The 19,322-nt window shown below is 35.7% G+C and overlaps 1 protein-coding gene across 1 annotated transcript in view; it reads right to left on the minus strand.

Moving 5' to 3' along the window:
• The window catches only part of LOC131848137 (protein singed wings 2), a 48,187-nt gene that overhangs the window by 25,547 nt on the left and 3,318 nt on the right, over positions 1-19,322 (minus strand). Inside the window, exons 4-5 of the mRNA XM_059197904.1 lie at positions 18,950-19,109; positions 16,424-16,581 (exon numbers count right to left, since the gene is read on the minus strand). Coding sequence (XP_059053887.1) covers positions 16,424-16,581; positions 18,950-19,109 — 318 coding nt within the window. The remainder of the gene's footprint in view (positions 1-16,423; positions 16,582-18,949; positions 19,110-19,322) is intronic.

A 19,322-nucleotide genomic window follows, 5' to 3' on the forward strand; every position in this document is an offset into this window, starting at 1 on the left:
ATATTATATATGTGTTTGCAATCTATTATAATGTTATATCAGCATTAAATTAATAAACAAGTAAATATATTATGCAAACTCGGTAAATGGTTGTTTATATTTTATATAGGAAAAATAATTGTAAAACAAAATAAAATTTAGGATAAAGAAAAGTGTTACAAAATAAATTTAAAAATCATCCTGTATAATTAGTGTGAACTGCCTAAGAACGAAGTTCTCACGTTGAGTTATGTTTAGATATATATATTTGGCAAAACCAAAGTCGGTAGAATTGTGAGGAAGGACGAAGAAACAAAAGTTGAGCCGTAGTCGTCGGTGAGTTTTCATAGGGGTAACAAGTGTGTATTTAATTCTTTTAATATTCGTAAATAAGGAGATTTTAGTAAGTGATTTTAATAATTTTAATACCCGTTCTTGTCAACATATTGGTAAGTCATTTTAATTCTTTCAATATACTGTATGTCCGTCATCATTTGACTGTATTATGGGGATATTTTAGATAAACTGCCAAGTTAATTAGCAAATGTACATGTGTTTATTTATTTTATGATTTGCGTAGAATTAATATGTTGTCGAATACATTGATTTAGTTTAATTACTTATAATATAAAATTTAACGAACATGGTTTATTTGTGTCTTTCTTATATTACGATAATAGTCTCAATTTGTACCTAAATCTGAATTATATTGATTTATTCTCTTTAGTTAGGTTGAAAGGTTTGGGAGTTTAATATTAAATGTGTCTATTTCCTCGTTAGATGCTAATGAATTTAATTGTGTTCTTTAATAGTTGTTAATAACCCTAATACTTTATATGATAACTAGAGGGTGCGTGTGTGCGCGGGCCTCAAGAGGCCCGCGAGGCGTTGTCGTAGATTTTTTTTGTGAAGACGGTTTTCTTTTCGAATAAACTTGGTTGGCAAGTAGAGTTGTCTGTTTTGATACTATTAGGTGACTTCCTAATGTAACAGAGAATTTCTGTTTACCGTGTACCATCCTGTGGCGAAACTTTGAATTGTAATGGTCACAATACAAAACCTAACCTAACCTACCTTTCTGTATACCATTTCGATACCTGTGGCTTTAATTTTTATTGCAACGGTCACAATACAAAACCTCACATTACCTACCTTTCTGTATTAGTAGAAATGTATGCTTGGTGTTGCCAACTAATTTTACAAAAAAAATCGCATGAAACTATTAAGATGACATTTATTATGGATCCCCGTCACTCTTATGTTAGAATGTCGAAAAAAAAAATTCCCACATTTTGGGTTTGCAAAATTACCCAAAAATCGGGGAAAATTTGTAGCCTAGATAATATTTCGAACCGAAATCTACCATGGCTCAATAAAGGTCGACTCGCTGCAGGGAAGCCAGGTACCCCAAAATATATTCCTAAATTTATCATCAGAGATAAAATACTCGAACTCGGCCGCCATCTTGGATTTTTCCTTTTTGAATACTTTTAACTTATCCACTTTGGCGATTGAAACATTTTGTCCATACATTGTACAGAGCTAAGGTGACTCCTTCTAGTAGTTCCTTAGTACTGTTTACTATGAAAATTAGTTAATACTTCGCACCGAGAGTTTCCATTCCTCAATACACGTCAATTCGTTGCCTGCCACAAAACTGAATTTTAAAAAGTTCTTAAAATTGTCATCATAGATAAAGTATCCTAATTCGGCCGCCATCTTGGATTTTTTCTTTTTAAATACTTTTAACATATACACTGGTGATAGAAACATTTCATCCATATATTGTACAGAGCCCAGGTTACATACACCTAGGAGTTCCTTAGTACGGTTTACTATAAAAATCGATGTATGGTGTTGCCAGGAGATTTTGACAAAAACCACCTAGGGCCCTTTGAGGTATAATTTTGGACCAATTCTCATCACTGTTTTGTTCAAATTGACGAAAAAAAATTCCACGTTTTTTTACTTTTCTTCGAAATTACCCCAAAATCGGGAAAATTTTTTGGACCAGGTAATATTTCCCACCGAGAATTTCCATTGCTCTATAGAAGTCAACTCGCTGCAAGGTTTAGTGGTACCCCAAAATTGAATTTTTAAAAGTCCCTAAAAATGTCAACATAAATTAAGTATACCCTAACTCGGCCGCCATCTTAGATTTTTACTTTTACATACTTTTGACATATTCACCCTAGTGACAGAAACATTTCGTTCATACATTGTATAGAGCCTCGGTGACTCCTAGTACTATTCTCTAAGAAAACTGATGTAAGGTGTTGCCAGATAATTCTGACAAAATCCACCTAAAATCAATAGGGGGATTGTTTTTGACAGATTTTCATCATTCTTTTGTTTGAAATGTCCGAAAATTATTGTCCCACTTTTTAGGACTTATCTCAAAAATTACCCTAAAATTGGGGAAAATTTTTATACCAGGTAATACTTTGTGTTGAGACACATCATCTCTCCATAGAAGTCGACTGGCTGTGGGGTTGGCAAGTGTCCTAAAACTACATTTAAAAATATCGCAAATTTTCTCCGAAAAGCAAAACTCCCCTATCTCTGCCGCCATTTTGGATTTTTACTTCTTAATAGTTTTGACGTATTCACCTTAGTAACAGAAATATTTCGTCCATACATTATGTAGAGCCTCGGTGACTTCTTCTTGTACTATTCCCTTAGAAAACTGATCTGAGGTGTTGCCAGATAATTTTGACAAAAACCACCAAAAATCCTTAAGGGGATGACTTTTGACAGATTTTCATCATTCTTTTATTTGAAATGTTGAAAAAAAATTTTCCCACTTTTTAGGACCTGTCTCAAAAAATACCCCAAAATCGGGGAAAATTTTCATACCAGGTAATACTTTGTGTCAAGAGACATCATCTCTCCATAGAAGTCGACTCGCTGCGGGGTTGCCATGTGTCCTAAAACAACATTTAAAAATGTCCCAAATTTTCTCCGAAAAGCAAAACTCTCCTACCTCTGCCACCATCTTGGATTTCTAAAATTTCATAATTTTCCCTAGAGGCCGGGTCCTTCGGCTATCCGACGCCGCACAGTGCGTTAAGCTAGCACCCTCGTAGGTACCCTATCAATTTCAGTTTTTGAAGCTAGACCTCAATTTCAAAATTTGTCCCATGATGTATGGGTGTTGCCAGCAAATTCTGACAAAATCCCCCTAAAACCCTTCAGGGGACGATTTTTGGTAGACCAACAAGGCTTCTTCATTAAAAATGTCGAAAAAAAATTTTACCACTTTATGGGACTTTTTTCCAAAGTTAACCCAAAATCGGGGAAATTTTTTAGGCTTTATAAACCTTCCTACTGAGAGTTATCCAAGTCCGTAGGAAGAGACAAGCTTCGGGGTTGCCATGTGCAGCAAAAACGCGATTGAAAATATCCCAAAATTTTTCCAAAAACTAAATCTCCCATAGCTTGGCCGCCATCTTGGATTTCTGAAATTTCATAATTTTCCCTAGAGGCCGGGTCTTTCAGCCTCCCAATGCCCTACAATAGGGATCGGTAGCATCCCCGCAAGTACCCTAGGAATTTCAGTTTTTGGAGAGACACCCCAATTTCTATTTTGGTCAAACCATGTATGGGTGTTGCCAGCAAATTCCAACAAAACCCACCTAAAACCCTCTAGGGGATGTTTCTCGATAGGCCTTGATGCTTCTTTTGTTAAAAATGCCGAAAAAATGTTTTCCCACTTTTTGGGACATTTCTCCCAAATTACCCCCAATTCGGAATTTTTTTTTAGCGCTGGCAATACTTCTTACCGAGACCCATCATCGCCCCATAGAAGCCGACTCGCTGCGGGGTTGCCCTGTACCTAAAAAATGACTTTAAAAATAATCCGGATTTTTAGGACCAAATTCACACGCCCGCAACTCGGCGGCCATCTTGGATTTTCGAAATTTCATAATTTTCCCTAGAGGCCGGGTCCTTCGACTTTCCTATGCCCCACAACCGGTGTCGCCAGCACCCCCGCAACTACCCTGGGAATTTCGGTTTTTGAAACCCTCGAAAAATTACAATTTCCATTTTCATTTTTCACGCCGCCATCTTGGATTTTATTTTTTTCTTTTAACCTGACATGCAACCGTTTGCGGCCCGCTACGAACTACCGCTTGAACGAAATCGATCCGATGGAAATTGACAAAGTTCAGCCGCCATCTTGGTCCGCCATCTTGGATTTTCCCAACTTTCGGAATTTTCTCGTGGTCACCCTAGCGAGAGGTACACTTCCCCCATACATCGTCACGACCCCCCGGCACTCCTTCTGGGAGAACAACTATGTCAATCAGTGAGTCACCGTAATGCAGCTTTATATATTATAGACTAGTGGGTGCGTGTGTGCGCGGGCCTCAAGAGGCCCGCGAGGCGTTGTCTTTGATTTTTTTTGTGAAGACGGTTTTCTGTTCCATGTACGTATCGTGTACCATCCTGTGGCGAAACATTGTATTGTAATGGTCACAATACAAAACCTAACCTAACCTACCTTTCTGTATACTATATTAGTCTGGGGTCAAAGTTTTTAATGTAGAGATCATAATACGAAACCTAACCTAACCTACCTTTTTGTTTACTATATTATTCTGAGGCCATAATTTCTACTGTAAGAGTCGCAATACAAAACCTAACTTAACCTACCTTTCTGTATACCATTTGGACCTGTGGCTTTAATTTTTATTGCAATGATCACAATATAGAACCTCACATTACCTACCATTCTGTATTAGTATACAGAAATGTATGCTTGGTCATGCCACCTAATTTTGCAAAAAAATCGCATGAAACTATTAAGATGAGATTTATTATAGATCCCCGTCACTCTTATGTTAGAATGTCGAAAAAAAATTCCCACATTTTGGGTTTGCAAAATTACCCAAAAATCGGGGAAAATTTGTAGCCTAGATAATATTTCAAACCGAAATCTGCCATGGCTCAATAAAGGTCGACTCGCTGCAGGGAAGCCAGGTACCCCAAAATATATTCCTAAATTTATCACCAGAGATAAAATACTCAAACTTTTTTTCCTTTTTGAATATTTTTAACTTATCCACTTTGGTGACAGAAACATTTTGTCCATACATTGTACATTGTACAGAGCTAAGGTGACTCCTTCTAGTAGTTCCTTAGTACTGTTTACTATGAAAATTAGTTAATACTTCGCACCGAGAGTTTCCATTTCTCAATACAAGTCAATTCGTTGCAGGGATGATAGGTGCCACAAAACTGAATTTTAAAAAGTTCTTATAACTGTCATCATAGATCCTAATTCGGCCGCCATCTTGGATTTTTCCTTTTTAAATACCTTTAACACATACATTTTGGTGACAGAAACACTTCATGTATACATTGTACAGAGCCCATGTTACACTTAGTAGTTCTTGAGTACGGTTTACTATGAAAATCGAGTTATGGTGTTGCCAGCTGATTTTGACAAAAACCACCTAGGACCCTTTGGGGGATGATTTTGGACCAACGGTCATAACTGTTTTGTTCAACTTAACGAAAAAAAAATTTCCCACGTTTTTTAATTTTTCTCCGAAACTACCCCAAAATCGGGGAATTTTTTAGACCAGGTAATATTTCCCATCGAGAGTTCCCACTGCTCCATAAAAGTCAACTGTCAGTCGCTGCAAAGATTAATGGTACCCCAAAATTGAATTTTTAAAAGTCCCTAAAAATGTCAACATAAATTAAGTACCGTAACTCGGCCGCCATCTTAGATTTTTACTTTTTAATACTTTTGACATATTCACCCTAGTGACAGAAACATTTCGTTCATACATTGTATAGAGCCTCGGTGACTCCTTCTAGTACTATTCTCTAAGAAAACTGATGTAAGGTGTTGCCAGATAATTCTGACAAAAACCACCTAAAATCAATAAAGGGATTGTTTTTGACAGATTTTCATCATTCTTTTGTTTGAAATGTCCAAAAAATATTTTCCCACTTTTTAGGACCTATCTCAAAAAATACCCTAAATTCGGGGAAAATTTTTATACCAGGTAATACTTTGTGTTGAGATACATCATCTCTCCATAGAACTCGACCGGCTGTGGGGTTACCAAGTGTCCTAAAACTACATTTAAAAATATCTCAAATTTTCTCCGAAAAGCAAAACTCCCCTATCTCTGCCGCCATTTTGGATTTTTACTTCTTAATAGTTTTGACGTATTCACCTTAGTAACAGAAACATTTCGTCCATACATTATGTAGAGCCTCGGTGACTTCTTCTTGTACTATTCCCTAAGAAAACTGATCTGCGGTGTTGCCAGATAATTCTGACAAAAACCACCAAAAATCCTTAAGGGGATGACTTTTGACAGATTTTCATCAATCTTTTGTTTGAAATGTCGAAAAAAAAATTTCCCACTTTTTAGGACCTGTCTCAAAAAATACCCCAAAATCGGGGAAAATTTTCATACCAGGTAATACTTTGTGTCAAGAGACATCATCTCTCCATAGAAGTCGACTCGCTGCGGGGTTGCCATGTGTCCTAAAACAACATTTAAAAATGTCCCAAATTTTCTCCGAAAAGCAAAACTCCCCTATCTGTGCCGCCATCTTGGATTTCTAAAATTTCATAATTTTCCCTAGAGGCCGGGTTCTTCGGCTATCCGACGCCGCACAGTGCGTTGAGCTAGCATACTCGTAGGTACCCTATCAATTTCAGTTTTTGAAGCTAGACCTCAATTTCAAAATTTGTCCCATGATGTATGGGTGTTGCCAGCAAATTCTGAAAAAATCCACCTAAAACCCTTCAGGGGACGATTTGTAGTAGACCAAAAAGAGTTCTTCATTTAAAATGTCAAAAAAAAAATTTCCCACTTTATGGGACTTTTTTCCAAAATTAACCCAAAATCGGGGAAAAATTTTAGGCCTGGCAAATCTTCTTACTGAGACTTACCCATGTCAGTAGGTGGCGTTTAGCTACGGGGTTGCCATGTGCAGCAAAAACGCGATTGAAAATATCCCAAAATTTTTCCAAAAACTAAATCTCCCATAGCTTGGCCGCCATCTTGGATTTCTGAAATTTCATAATTTTCCCTACAGTCCGGGTCTTTCAGCCTCCCAACACCCTACAATAGGGATCGGTAGCATCCCTGCTAGTACCCTAGGAATTTCAGTTTTTGGAGAGACACCCCAATTTCAATTTTGGTCAAACCATGTATGGGTGTTGCCAACAAATTTCGACAAAACCCACCTAAAACCCTTTAGGGGATGTTTCTCGATAGGCCTTGATGCCTCTTTTGTCAAAAATGCCGAAAAAATTTTTTCCCACTTTTTGGAACATTTCTCCCAAATTACCCCAAATTCGGGAATTCTTTTTAGCGCTGGCAATACTTCTTACCGAGACCCATCATCGCCCCATAGAAGCCGACTCGCTGCGGGGTTGCCCTGTACCTAAAAAATGATTTTGGAAATAATCCGGATTTTTAGGACCAAATTCACACGCCCCCAACTCGTCGGCCATCTTGGATTTTCGAAATTTCATAATTTTCCCTAGAGGCCGGGTCCTTCGACTTTCCTATGCCCCACAACCGGTGTCGCCAGCACCCCCGCAACTACCCTGGGAATTTCGGTTTTTGAAACCCTCGAAAAATTACAATTTTCATTTTCATTTTCACGCCGCCATCTTGGATTTTATTTTTTTCTTTTAACCTAAAATACAACCGTTTGCGGCCCGCTACGAACTACCGCTTGAACGAAATCGATCCGATGGAAATTGACAAAGTTCAGTCGCCATCTTGGTCCGCCATCTTGGATTTTCCCAAATTTCGGAATTTTCTCGTGGTCACCCTGGCGAGAGGTACACTTCCCCCATACATCGTCACGACCCCCCGGCACTGCTTCTGGGAGAACAACTATGTCAATCAGTCAGTGACCGTAATGCAGCTTTATATATTATAGACTAGAGGGTGCGTGTGTGCGCGGGCCTCAAGAGGCCCGCGAGGCGTTGTCGCTGATTTTTTTTGTGAAGACGGTTTTCTTTTCGAATAGACTTGGTTGGCAAGTAGAGTTGTCTGTTTTGATACGAAATCATTCATGTGACTTCAAATTGTAACAGTGTGGCAAAACTTTATGTTGTAATGTTCACAATACAAAACCTAACCTAACCTACCTTTCTGTATACTATATTAGTCTAGGGTCAAGTTTTTAATGTAGAGATTAACCTACCTTTTTGTTTACTATATTATTCTGAGGGCATAATTTCTACTGTAAGAGTCGCAATAGAAATCCTAACCAAACGTAACTTTCAGTATACCATTTCGACCTGTGGCTTTAATTTTTATTGCAATAGGCACAATACAAAACCTCACATTACCTACCTTTCTGTATACTATATTAATTTGGGTTCACAGTTTATAATGTAGAAATCATAATACAAAACCTAACCTAACCTACTTTTTTGTTTACTATATTATTCTGAGGCCATAATTTCTACTGTAAGAGTCGCAATACAAAACCTAACCTAACCTACCTTTCTATATACCATTTCGACTTTTTATTTTTTTTTATTTTGGCTTAGCTACCCGGGTGACAAAAACATTTCGTCCATACATTGTCAACTCCTTCTAATAGTTTACTATGAAAACCGATGTATCAAACTTACATCGGTTTTCATAGTAAAGTTTTCCAAATAATTTTGATAAAAGCCTTAGGGTTATTATTTATCGTAGGTAAAGGACCTATGATAAATAATAACCACTCAACACTCTTTTAATTAAAATATCATAAATATTAAAATCGGAGAAAGTTTTTAGCGCTGGCAATACTAAGATTCAATGCCATCCCATAAAAGCGGACTCGCTGCATGGTTACAATGTACCAAAATAAAAAAATCTTCCAAATTTTGTTCAAAGCCAACCTCGGCGACCATCTTGGATTTTTCCATTTTGATACTTCTGACGTATATATTACATGACGACAGATATATTTCGTCCATATAATGTACAGAGACACGGTCCTTTTAAAATATTCGGTCGGTTCCTTAGTAAATATTACTTTCTACGAAAATCTATGCATGGTGTTGCCCCCTAATTTTACAAAAAATTGCATAAAACTATTAAGATGAGATTTATTATAGATACCCGTCACTTTTATGTTTAAATGTCGAAAAAAAATTCCCACATTTAAGGTTTGCAAAATTACCCAAAAATCGGGGAAAATTTGTAGCCTATATAATACTTCACGTCTTTGCTCCATAGAAGTAACTTGCTGTAAGAAATAAAATACTACCCCAAAAATGAGTTTTAAAACGTCCCTAAACTTGTCATCGGGAATAAAGTACCCTAACTCGGCCGCCATCTTGAATGATTCCATTTTAAATAGTTGTTTTAACATATACACCTTGGTGAGAAACATTTCGTCCATACATTGTACAGAGCCAAGGTAACTCCTTCTAGTAGTTCCTAAGTACTGTTTACAATGGAAATCTATATATGGTGTTGCCAGCTCATTTTAACAAAAAACACCTAAGACCCCTTGGGGATTATTTTTGACAGATCGTCATCATTGTTTGGTCTAAAATGATGAAACAAAAAATTCCACGTTTTTTTTTACTTCTCTCCGATATTACCCTAAAATCGGGGAAAATTTTTAGACCAGATAGTGCTTCGTACCCAGAGTTTCCACTGTTCCATAAAAGTCAACTCGCTGCAGTGACGATGGGTACCTGAAAATTGAATTTAAAAAAGTACCCTAACTCGGCCGCCATCTTGGATTTTTACTTCTTAATACTTTTGACGTATTCACCCTAATAACAGAAACATTTCGTCCATACATTATGTAGAGTCTCGGTGACTTCTTCTTGTACTATTCCCTAAGAAAACTGATCTAAGATGTTGCCAAATAATTGTGACAAAAACCAATAAGGGGATGATTTTTGACAGATATCCATCATTATTTTGTTTGAAATATCGAAAAAAAAATCCCACATTTTGGACTTGTCTTCTAAATTACCCAAAATCGGGGAAAATTTTCATACCATTTTTCCTTTTTCGTCCATATATTGTACAGAGACACGATCCTTCTAGTGGGTCCTTAGTAAATATTACTTTTTACGAAAATCGATGCATGGTGTTGCCACCTAATTTTACAAAAAATCGCATATAACTATTAAAATGATATTTATTATAGATCTCCGTTGCTCTTATATATAGTTTGTCGAAAAAAAAATCCCACATTTTGGGTTTGCAAAATTACCCAAAAAACGGGGAACATTTGTAAACTAGGTAATATTTCGAACCGAAATCTACCACGGCTCAATAAAGGTCGACTCGCTGCAGGGAAGCCAGGTAAATTTATCATCAGAGAAAAAATACTCAAACTCGGCCGCCACCTTGGATTTTTCCTTTTTTAAATACTTTTAACTTATCCACTTTGGTGACAGAAACATTTTGTCCATACATTGTACAGATGTAAGGTGACTCCTTCTAGTACTTCCTTAGTACTGTTTACTATGAAAATTAGTTAATACTTCGCACCGAGAGTTTCCATTCCTCAATAGAAGTCAGTTCGCTGCAGGGTTGATAGGTGCCACAAAACTGAATTTACTAAAAAGACCTTAAAATTGTCATAATAAATAAAGTATCCTAATTCGGCCGCCATCTTGGATTTTTCCTTTTTAAATACTTTTAACACATACATTTTGGTGACAGAAACACTTCATATATACATTGTACAGAGCCCAGGTTACACCTCTAGTTCCTTAGTACGGTTTACTATGAAAATCGATGTATGGTGCTGCCAGATGATTTTGACAAAAACCACCTAGGATCCTTTGGGGGATGATTTTGAACCAATGCTCATCACTGTTTTGTTCAAATTAACGAAAAAAAAAATTCCCACGTTTTTTTACTTTTCTCCGAAATTACCCCAAAATCGGGGAAAATTTTTAGACCAGGTAAAATTTTCCACCGAGAGTTTCCATTGCTCTATAGAAGTCAACTCGCGTCAGGGATTAATTGTACCCCAAAATTGAATTTTAAAAAGTCCCTAAAATTGTCAACATAAATTAAGTACCCTAACTCGGCCGCCATCTTAGATTTTTACTTTTTAATACTTTTGACATATTCACCCTAGTGACAGAAACATTTCGTTCATACATTGTATAGAGCCTCAGCGACTCCTTCTAGTTCTATTCTCTAAGAAAACTGATGTAAGGTGTTGCCAGATAATTCTGACAAAAAACACCTAAACTCAATAGGGGGATTGTTTTTGACAGATTTTCATCATTCTTTTCTTTGAAATGTCCAAAAAAAATTTTCCCACTTTTTAGGACCTATCTCAAAAATTACCCTAAAATCGGGGAAAATTTTTATACCAGGTAATACTTTGTGTTGAGACACATCATCTCTCCATAGTAGTCGACTGGCTGTGGGGTTGCCAAGTGTCCTAAAACTACATTTAAAAATATCCCAATTTTTCTCCGAAAAGCAAAACTCCCCTATCTCTGCCGCCATCTTGGATTTCTAAAATTTCATAATTTTCCCTAGAGGCCGAGTCCTTCGGCTATCCGACGCCGTACAGTGCGTTGAGCTAGCGTACTCGTAGGTACCCTATCAATTTCAGTTTTTGAAGCTAGACCTCAATTTCAAAATTTGTCCGATGATGTATGGGTGTTGCCAGCAAATTCTGAAGAAATCCACCTAAAACCCTTCAGGGGACGATTTGTAGTAGACCAAAACGAGTTCTTCATTTAAAATGTCAAAAAAAAAAAATTCCCACTTTATGGGACTTTTTTCCAAAATTAACCCAAAATCGGGGAAAAATTTTAGACCTGGCAAATCTTCTTACTCAGACTTACCCATGTCAGTAGGTGGCGTTTAGCTGCAGGGTTGCCATGTGCAGCAAAAACTCGATTGAAAATATCCCAAATTTTTTCCAAAAACTAAATCTCCCATAGCTTGGTCGCCATCTTGGATTTTTGAAATTTCATAATTTTCCCTAGAGGCCGGGTCTTTCAGCCTCCCAATGCCCTATAATAGGGATCGGTAGCTCCCCCGCAAGTACCCTAGGAATTTCAGTTTTTGGAGAGACACCCCAATTTCTATTTTGGTCAAACCATGTATGGGTGTTGCCAGCAAATTCCAACAAAACCCACCTAAAACCCTTTAGGGGATGTTTCTCGATAGGCCTTGATGCCTCTTTTGTCAAAAATGCCGAAAAAATTTTTTCCCACTTTTTGGGACATTTCTCCCAAATTACCCTAAATTCGGAAATTCTTTTTATCGCTGGCAATACTTCTTACCGAGACCCATCATCGCCCCATAGAAGCCGACTCGCTGCGGGGTTGCCCTGTACCTAAAAAATGATTTTGAAAATAATCCGGATTTTTAGGACCAAATTCACACGCCCCCAACTCGTCGGCCATCTTGGATTTTCGAAATTTCATAATTTTCCCTAGAGGTCGGGTCCTTCGAGTTTCCTATGCCCTACAACCGGTGTCGCCAGCACCCCCGCAACTACCCTGGGAATTTCGGTTTTTGAAACCCTAGAAAATTTTCAACCAGTTTTTGGCAATTTTTTCGCCGCCATCTTGGATTTTAATTTTTTTTTTTTTTTTTGTTTTTACGCCATATTCTGGGTCCCGCCGAGACGTGCCAAATCACTCTTTGAACGGAATCGATCCGAGCGAAACTGTAAAAGTTAGCCGCCATCTTTGTCCGCCATCTTGGATTTTCCCAAATTTCGGAATTTTCTCGTGGTCACCCTAGCCAAAGGAACATTTCCCCCATACATCGTCTCGACCCCCGGACGCTCCTTCTGGGAGAACAACTATGTCAATCAGTGAGTGAGTCACCGTAATGCAGCTTTATATATTATAGATTATATTAATAATAAACTTACTAGGTCTAAAATAAAGGTAATTTAAGGAAGTTATAGTAAAACCCTATTGTACTTATAATGATGGCTAATAATAGTTCAGTTACTTATCAACAATAAATATTTTATTCACTTATTTCAACTATTTATTACTTATTTCAAATAAACTATTATTCACACTAAATGTCTTGCTGTGTGGTGTTCTTTGTTTGGGATAGTAAATTACGTTTACTATTTCGAATATGTAGATATTGCATGGTTAATATTTAGTACATGTCTATATTACATTACACGGAAGATGTAGTGAGAGGAAGATCCTTGAGTCTTATATATATTTTTGCTGAAGGCTTTATTAGAAGGAGGCAAATGTTTGTATCGATGAATAAACTATTGAAGTAACATTTTCCAATAATTTATGATGATCAAATGTGAACCGTAAATCTCTATGGAGACTTTAGCAAGTAAGTGAAGTTTATAATAAATAGGTTGTGGAAGTTTTTATCAGGAGGAGAGAGAGGCTCAGATCGATGAATCTATGATGAAGTCACATGTTCCATCATTTGAGGAGAGATGAGTCAAAGCTCGCAATGAAGGTTTTAGACCACGATCCCTGTGGAGATTTCTACAACCAGTAGGGATTTAACTTAGTTGATAACTGAGTGGTTATCTAGGTCTAACACCCTAAGTTTTACCGTATGCATGTTGTATGGCTGGTGTATCAATATAGAGATGCTACTCTGGATATGCAGCATTGTGTGGGTAAAGTTTAGGACGCATTACATTTATTATATTACAACTTATTATACACTGCACAAAGTAAATATGTAATTAATAGACGAATTAATCCATATTGAATATTGTTTATATGAACCAGCTGAAGCAGTAGCAATTCGGTTCAGTATAACTTCCTTATAGATATAGAGATGTCTTTCGCATTCTATAAATAGTGGAACTATCAAATTAATACAGAATTATCATATTGAATTTACACGAATGCAACTATTAAAATACATCACATTGAAATTAGTAACGTTAAGTGCACTTATCTTTTCTGTTGAGTATATTCTACATGAATAGTATAAACTAATAATTAAGGTTGTAATAAATTAACGTTAACTAATAGGTGAAGAAGTGTATATTAAGCAGTTAAGTAAAAAGATATGTAATTGTGAATATTGTAGTTTTTGGGGGGTTATTAGTTGGGAATGGGAGGTTACCAGAAGTAGTGAAGGTGAGTGTTAATGCATTCTAAAAGGATCCTTTAGACCTACACCTGAGTCACAAGTCTCGGGCACCACTTGTGGTTCTCTCCCTGAATCATCAGTGGTCGGTATGAAGACTAAATCGTCATCATAACTAGTGGGTTTAATAAACATGTACATATAAAAGTATAATTGCTAATTAAGCTGGTATCATAATAGGACTATATAGTTTTATTATTTAATAAACTTCAATGTACTAATATATAAATAAGACATGGGATCGTAACATCTCCAGTCATTTCTATCAATCACCCATTGGACAATCGGAGATTTATGTAAACGATCAATTATCAAAATTAATGTATAATTTTGAATATATTTGAATACATAACCAACCATATATGTAATAATAGTATTACACCTTTATTCTATAATCAATTCTTATGAAACTTCGGTTCTTTATTAATTAATATATTTAATATTATTCTTCTTGTTCCAGTCAATTCCTTAGCCTTAATAATAAATACTAATTACTTGAGCGTAAATATTCAGTATAATAATATTAGGACTCTTAGTACTTTAATTTATATATACATATTATATGTGTATATATACATACATATATAAATATAAATACATAAACATAATTACATTCATGGGCTTCGGTCCTCAATGAAAATATAATTTATGACTATCCATCCTATGGTTACTCATTTTATCAATTATCAGGCCTTGGCTTTTATATCTAGGACCCCGGTCCTCTATCATATTGACTATCCACCTCGTGGTTGTCCATACATCACAATAATCCAGGTCACAGACCTCTGACACTATTATTTATATTATTTTGACTATTTCACTATGTGATTAATCAAATATTACTGATTACTATATTAGGACATACAGTCTTTCTTATAAACTAAACATTACCTTTTGGTTGATGATTGATCTTTATGTGTGTCATCCAGACATCTATATTCAGATTTGGGACTTATAGTTCCCGCTTATAATATCTCATCAATATAAAGATTACTTCGCCATGTAAGTAATTCTAATTTACATATAATCAATCACATTAGAGCCTAGCTCTTATTCACAAATATCTAATTCTTAATTCCTTGAGTATTCTTGGTATTAAGTAAATTTATAAACTTTACATGCTATGTTTGTAATATAGCAATTATCAACATTATATATTGGATTGACCAATATTGTGGTGTTGATGGCATTGAGCTATCACACTACTCTATTATTATTATTTATCGTACTGCAATTACTGGTGATCTCCAATGTCACATTATATGTAGCCGAAGGGTATTCCCCATTAAGTAAGCTACGTGACCGAGTGATGCTGGGATTTAGTTTCGAGATCGGGCAGTCTCTTTGACAGTCTCTCTATCGCCACATAGAACCGAAGGAGTCTATATCCATAAGTAAGCTTCTGTGTCGTGAGATCCTGAATTCAGTCTCGATTTGCCTTTGGCAACTATATTTTTATCTACCTACTTTAAGCATCGCAAGCTTGGTGAAACCACTTGTAATGTTGATTTAATAATATAAACTAATTTTGTTTTGGTGCTAAGAATACTCATCCCATTTCATATTCAAATGGTGTATAGTGCAACCCTACTTTGCATATCCTACCTGATTTATTAAAATCATAATGATTCAATGATTTAATTATATACCTGATAATTATTATTCATAACAAATACTCTATATCATAATTATATTATTGAGATATATATTTATCTTGCAGTTATTACTCCATCATATACCAATAAAAGAATCTATAGTTACTACATACACAACGGGTCCACCGATACTAGACGATCACAATAATTTATTTATATGGCCAAAGGATTGAGTGTTCCATTGCGTATTTGATCTATTATATTTAGCTGATCCTCTGATATTTAGAGAGGGTATCGTAGAAACATTTTCATAGGAAAGGGGGGGAAAGTTACAACATTACGTAGGCATGACAGTAACATCTGTAATGAGATCTGAGGTGACATACTTTCATACTACATATGTTATATTATATTTTCTCACAGCTATCCATTTGTCATCTATCCTACTTCTATTATAAATGAGATAGTTTGTACAGGTTGGTAAATTATTGCTCAATCATTCTTAATAAGCTGGGTAGACTTTATAAAGAACGTTAGGTACTCAAATATTTCTTATACTAGTTTACAATATGATACGTAATTCGCTCAGGCAAAGCCTGCCATAATATTGCCTATTTTAAAAACTCTAGCGTTGGCTATACATTAAATAATACGTATGATCTTTACTAAATGTAATCACTTTAATTAATACGTTCATGAAAGTATCTCCACATAATGTCACATGAAATGATAAATTAGAAATATTAGCTAATTAATTTTAATTACCCATATAATATCCATAACTTTGTGGAGCGGCTTCCCCATGTACAGTTTTTGATGGCACATTAAGTCGTAGTAATCTACGATACGTTTTCTAAGTGTGTTATTGTCACGTTCCATCGCCAACCAATCCAGACCACCATCAGAGCAATCCCATTTATTGTCTGTAAAAAAATTATAGTTATAATGATACTTAAAATAATAGTATTATAATACAATAAAAATTTTAATTTATTACTAGTATTTACATAACCTAATTGTACAACTAAGAACCTAAAATTAAAAAGCTTAAAAAAAATATATAATATGATGACTAAAATATATTATTAAAAGGGGTCCCGTTTAGGCAACGTTCCGAAGATACTGGCAGCGTTCCCTCTTTGAATAGCTAGATTAATTCTTTGTCCAAGGTAGCTGCCAGCTCTTCGGTCTTCTGTGATGTCGACTAATCTTTTCGTTATTTCTTTGAAAAGTCTTATAGCGCTAGGACCCCACGGACCAAGGGTCTCGACACCGAATGGGACAAATTCATATTCGGAGACTAGATCCCTGTATTTACATATTTTGGCTTTTTCAGCCGCTTCACATGCCGCACCAGCTCTGTTGTTGGTTCCATGTAGATGGGCTGGGGCCAACGTGTCTGCACAGGTTGCATCCCATACCAGCACCCGGCCCATCTACCATGGAATCAAACTCATACCGTCCGGTCTCTTACCATCGTCTCCTGCAATACCAGTCGGCTCAAGTATACTTGGTACGTATTTTAATATTTTAAGATCGTACTTTTTTACATATATTTTACCAATACTTAGGTATATTTTTTAACTTCTCACACATTCATTAACAAAAAATATTTCAAGTGCTAGGGGGGGAATCACAAAAAATCGCGACTTTTCGTCGTCCCTATAAAGACCAGGCTAGCATATATTTACACTTGACAGATAGAACCCATTATGTTAATAGACGAAGTAGGGCGTATTGATTGTTTGCCTCTAAGAAGAATAACTAAAGTTATTCTTCTTAGGTTCAGTTAATTGTTGACGACATGCTGCGAAAAATAAAAATGAGAAAGCGCAGTTTGTTTCTTGCTTATGAAGACAAATTGCGAAACGTTATTTACTAGGAAAAAACCAGGACAGTGTTTTTATAATTATATTATTGGAGCAATAAGTTGTTACCATTAATATACCATATATATATATATATATATTAATAGGTATAAAAATAGCAGAAATGGGCAAAAATATCACTCCGCTGCCATTTTCAATAAAGGGTCAAAAGACTCGCAAATATGAATATAGTGTCGAGTAATTTGATTCTGCTTTCAGTTACGGAATACTATTCATATCTACAGTGGAAGCATTGTGACGACACGACTGAAATAAATAAAATATGCGAGGTAGACTTTATAAATATAATACGCGCAGACAAAAGTAGCTTGTCTCATTTATTTCATCCGCTAAGAAGGTTGCTTTGTATGCTGTGTTTCTTATTCGTTTGTAAAGTAAGATTATACAGTGAAGTTACTAGATAAGAGGCATGCCATCTTAGTTCTCTAGAATGGTAACTTATGAGTGGTAGGACGGACGTTACGACGTAAATGTAATGTTGGTAGTGTGTTCATGTTTATGTACTATAGTTACCACTTACCATTCCTATGTGGTTGTAGCCCACTAATAAACGAAATATCTCCATTGGAAAGTATACACTATAACCTGAGGCGATAAAAACCATCGCTCCTAAGAATATACTTCAATTCTTGTCCCTGGTGGGACTAGGTAGAGTACTTTGAAAAAAAGGGCAAGCAATGTAGATACGCACTACTACTACGCACCTGACAATAGCCCAAAACCCTCAATAAAAATATAAAATAAAACCTACCTATTACCAACTGGTCATCAGCTTGTTTGCCATTCAATTATATATAATAAAAATATATTTATTGGCTACTCGCGGCTGTACACTACGAGACTAATCTTATCCGAATGATCCGTTAATTCACAGCCTAACGCCCGAATTTAGAATATTTTCTTTTAATATTATAATATCTTCTATGACATAAATAATTACTTAATGAAACAATATTATTAAGAATCAGAATGTACTAGGATGCTAATACGAGTTATCAATCTATTTATTGTTTTTTGTATTTAAAACGGCATGACAAGATTATGAATCCCTTTGCAATTATAGTTATTAAGTTCATCAATGTAATTTTTAACTGATTGCTCAGTTTCACGGACGTTTGTTAGTCTTACACGCAAAAACTACTGAACGGGTTGTGATGAAACTTTATAAGTTGTATTGTAGCTAACTTTATAAGAAGTAATATAGCTCATATTATACATCAGAATAACATATAGGATATAATTTTAAAAGATATTATATAAATTGGGCGAAATACAACGATAAATGTGATGTAAGTGATGCAGACGAAGTTGCGGGGTGCGCGTAGTAATAAATAGTATCACTATTACAAAGTACTAATGTGTAACTTTTCCAGTAAGGCACGCACGGCTGTAGATAACTTACCGCTTAAGTAAACTTCTTGCAATTTATTTCCTCTTAAGAGTTCAGGTTTAATGTGTCTCAACAAATTTCCTCTTAGGTCTATAATCCGTAGTTCTTTCATATTTTTGACGATTTCTGGTGGTATTTCCCATAAGGATGTAAGTCCGTGTACTGCTAAGATCTGTAAGAAGATGCACATTCTATAAACGGGATATTTATCATTATCATGTTATTATCATTGTAAGCAACCGTGAAAGATTTATTTTTAATTTGTTGGGAATAGCTGAAGTTATATGTTTAGAAATACCCCAACAGATAAGCATTAGGTAAAAAATCCGCTAAAGTTGTATCTCTCTGGGGAAATACATTTAGTTGTCATTGAATCAAAAGAAGT

The sequence above is a fragment of the Achroia grisella genome, unplaced genomic scaffold (assembly GCF_030625045.1).
Source record: "Achroia grisella isolate CSIRO2021 unplaced genomic scaffold, CSIRO_AGI_Agris_v1 utg109, whole genome shotgun sequence".
NCBI lineage: Eukaryota > Metazoa > Arthropoda > Insecta > Lepidoptera > Pyralidae > Achroia > Achroia grisella.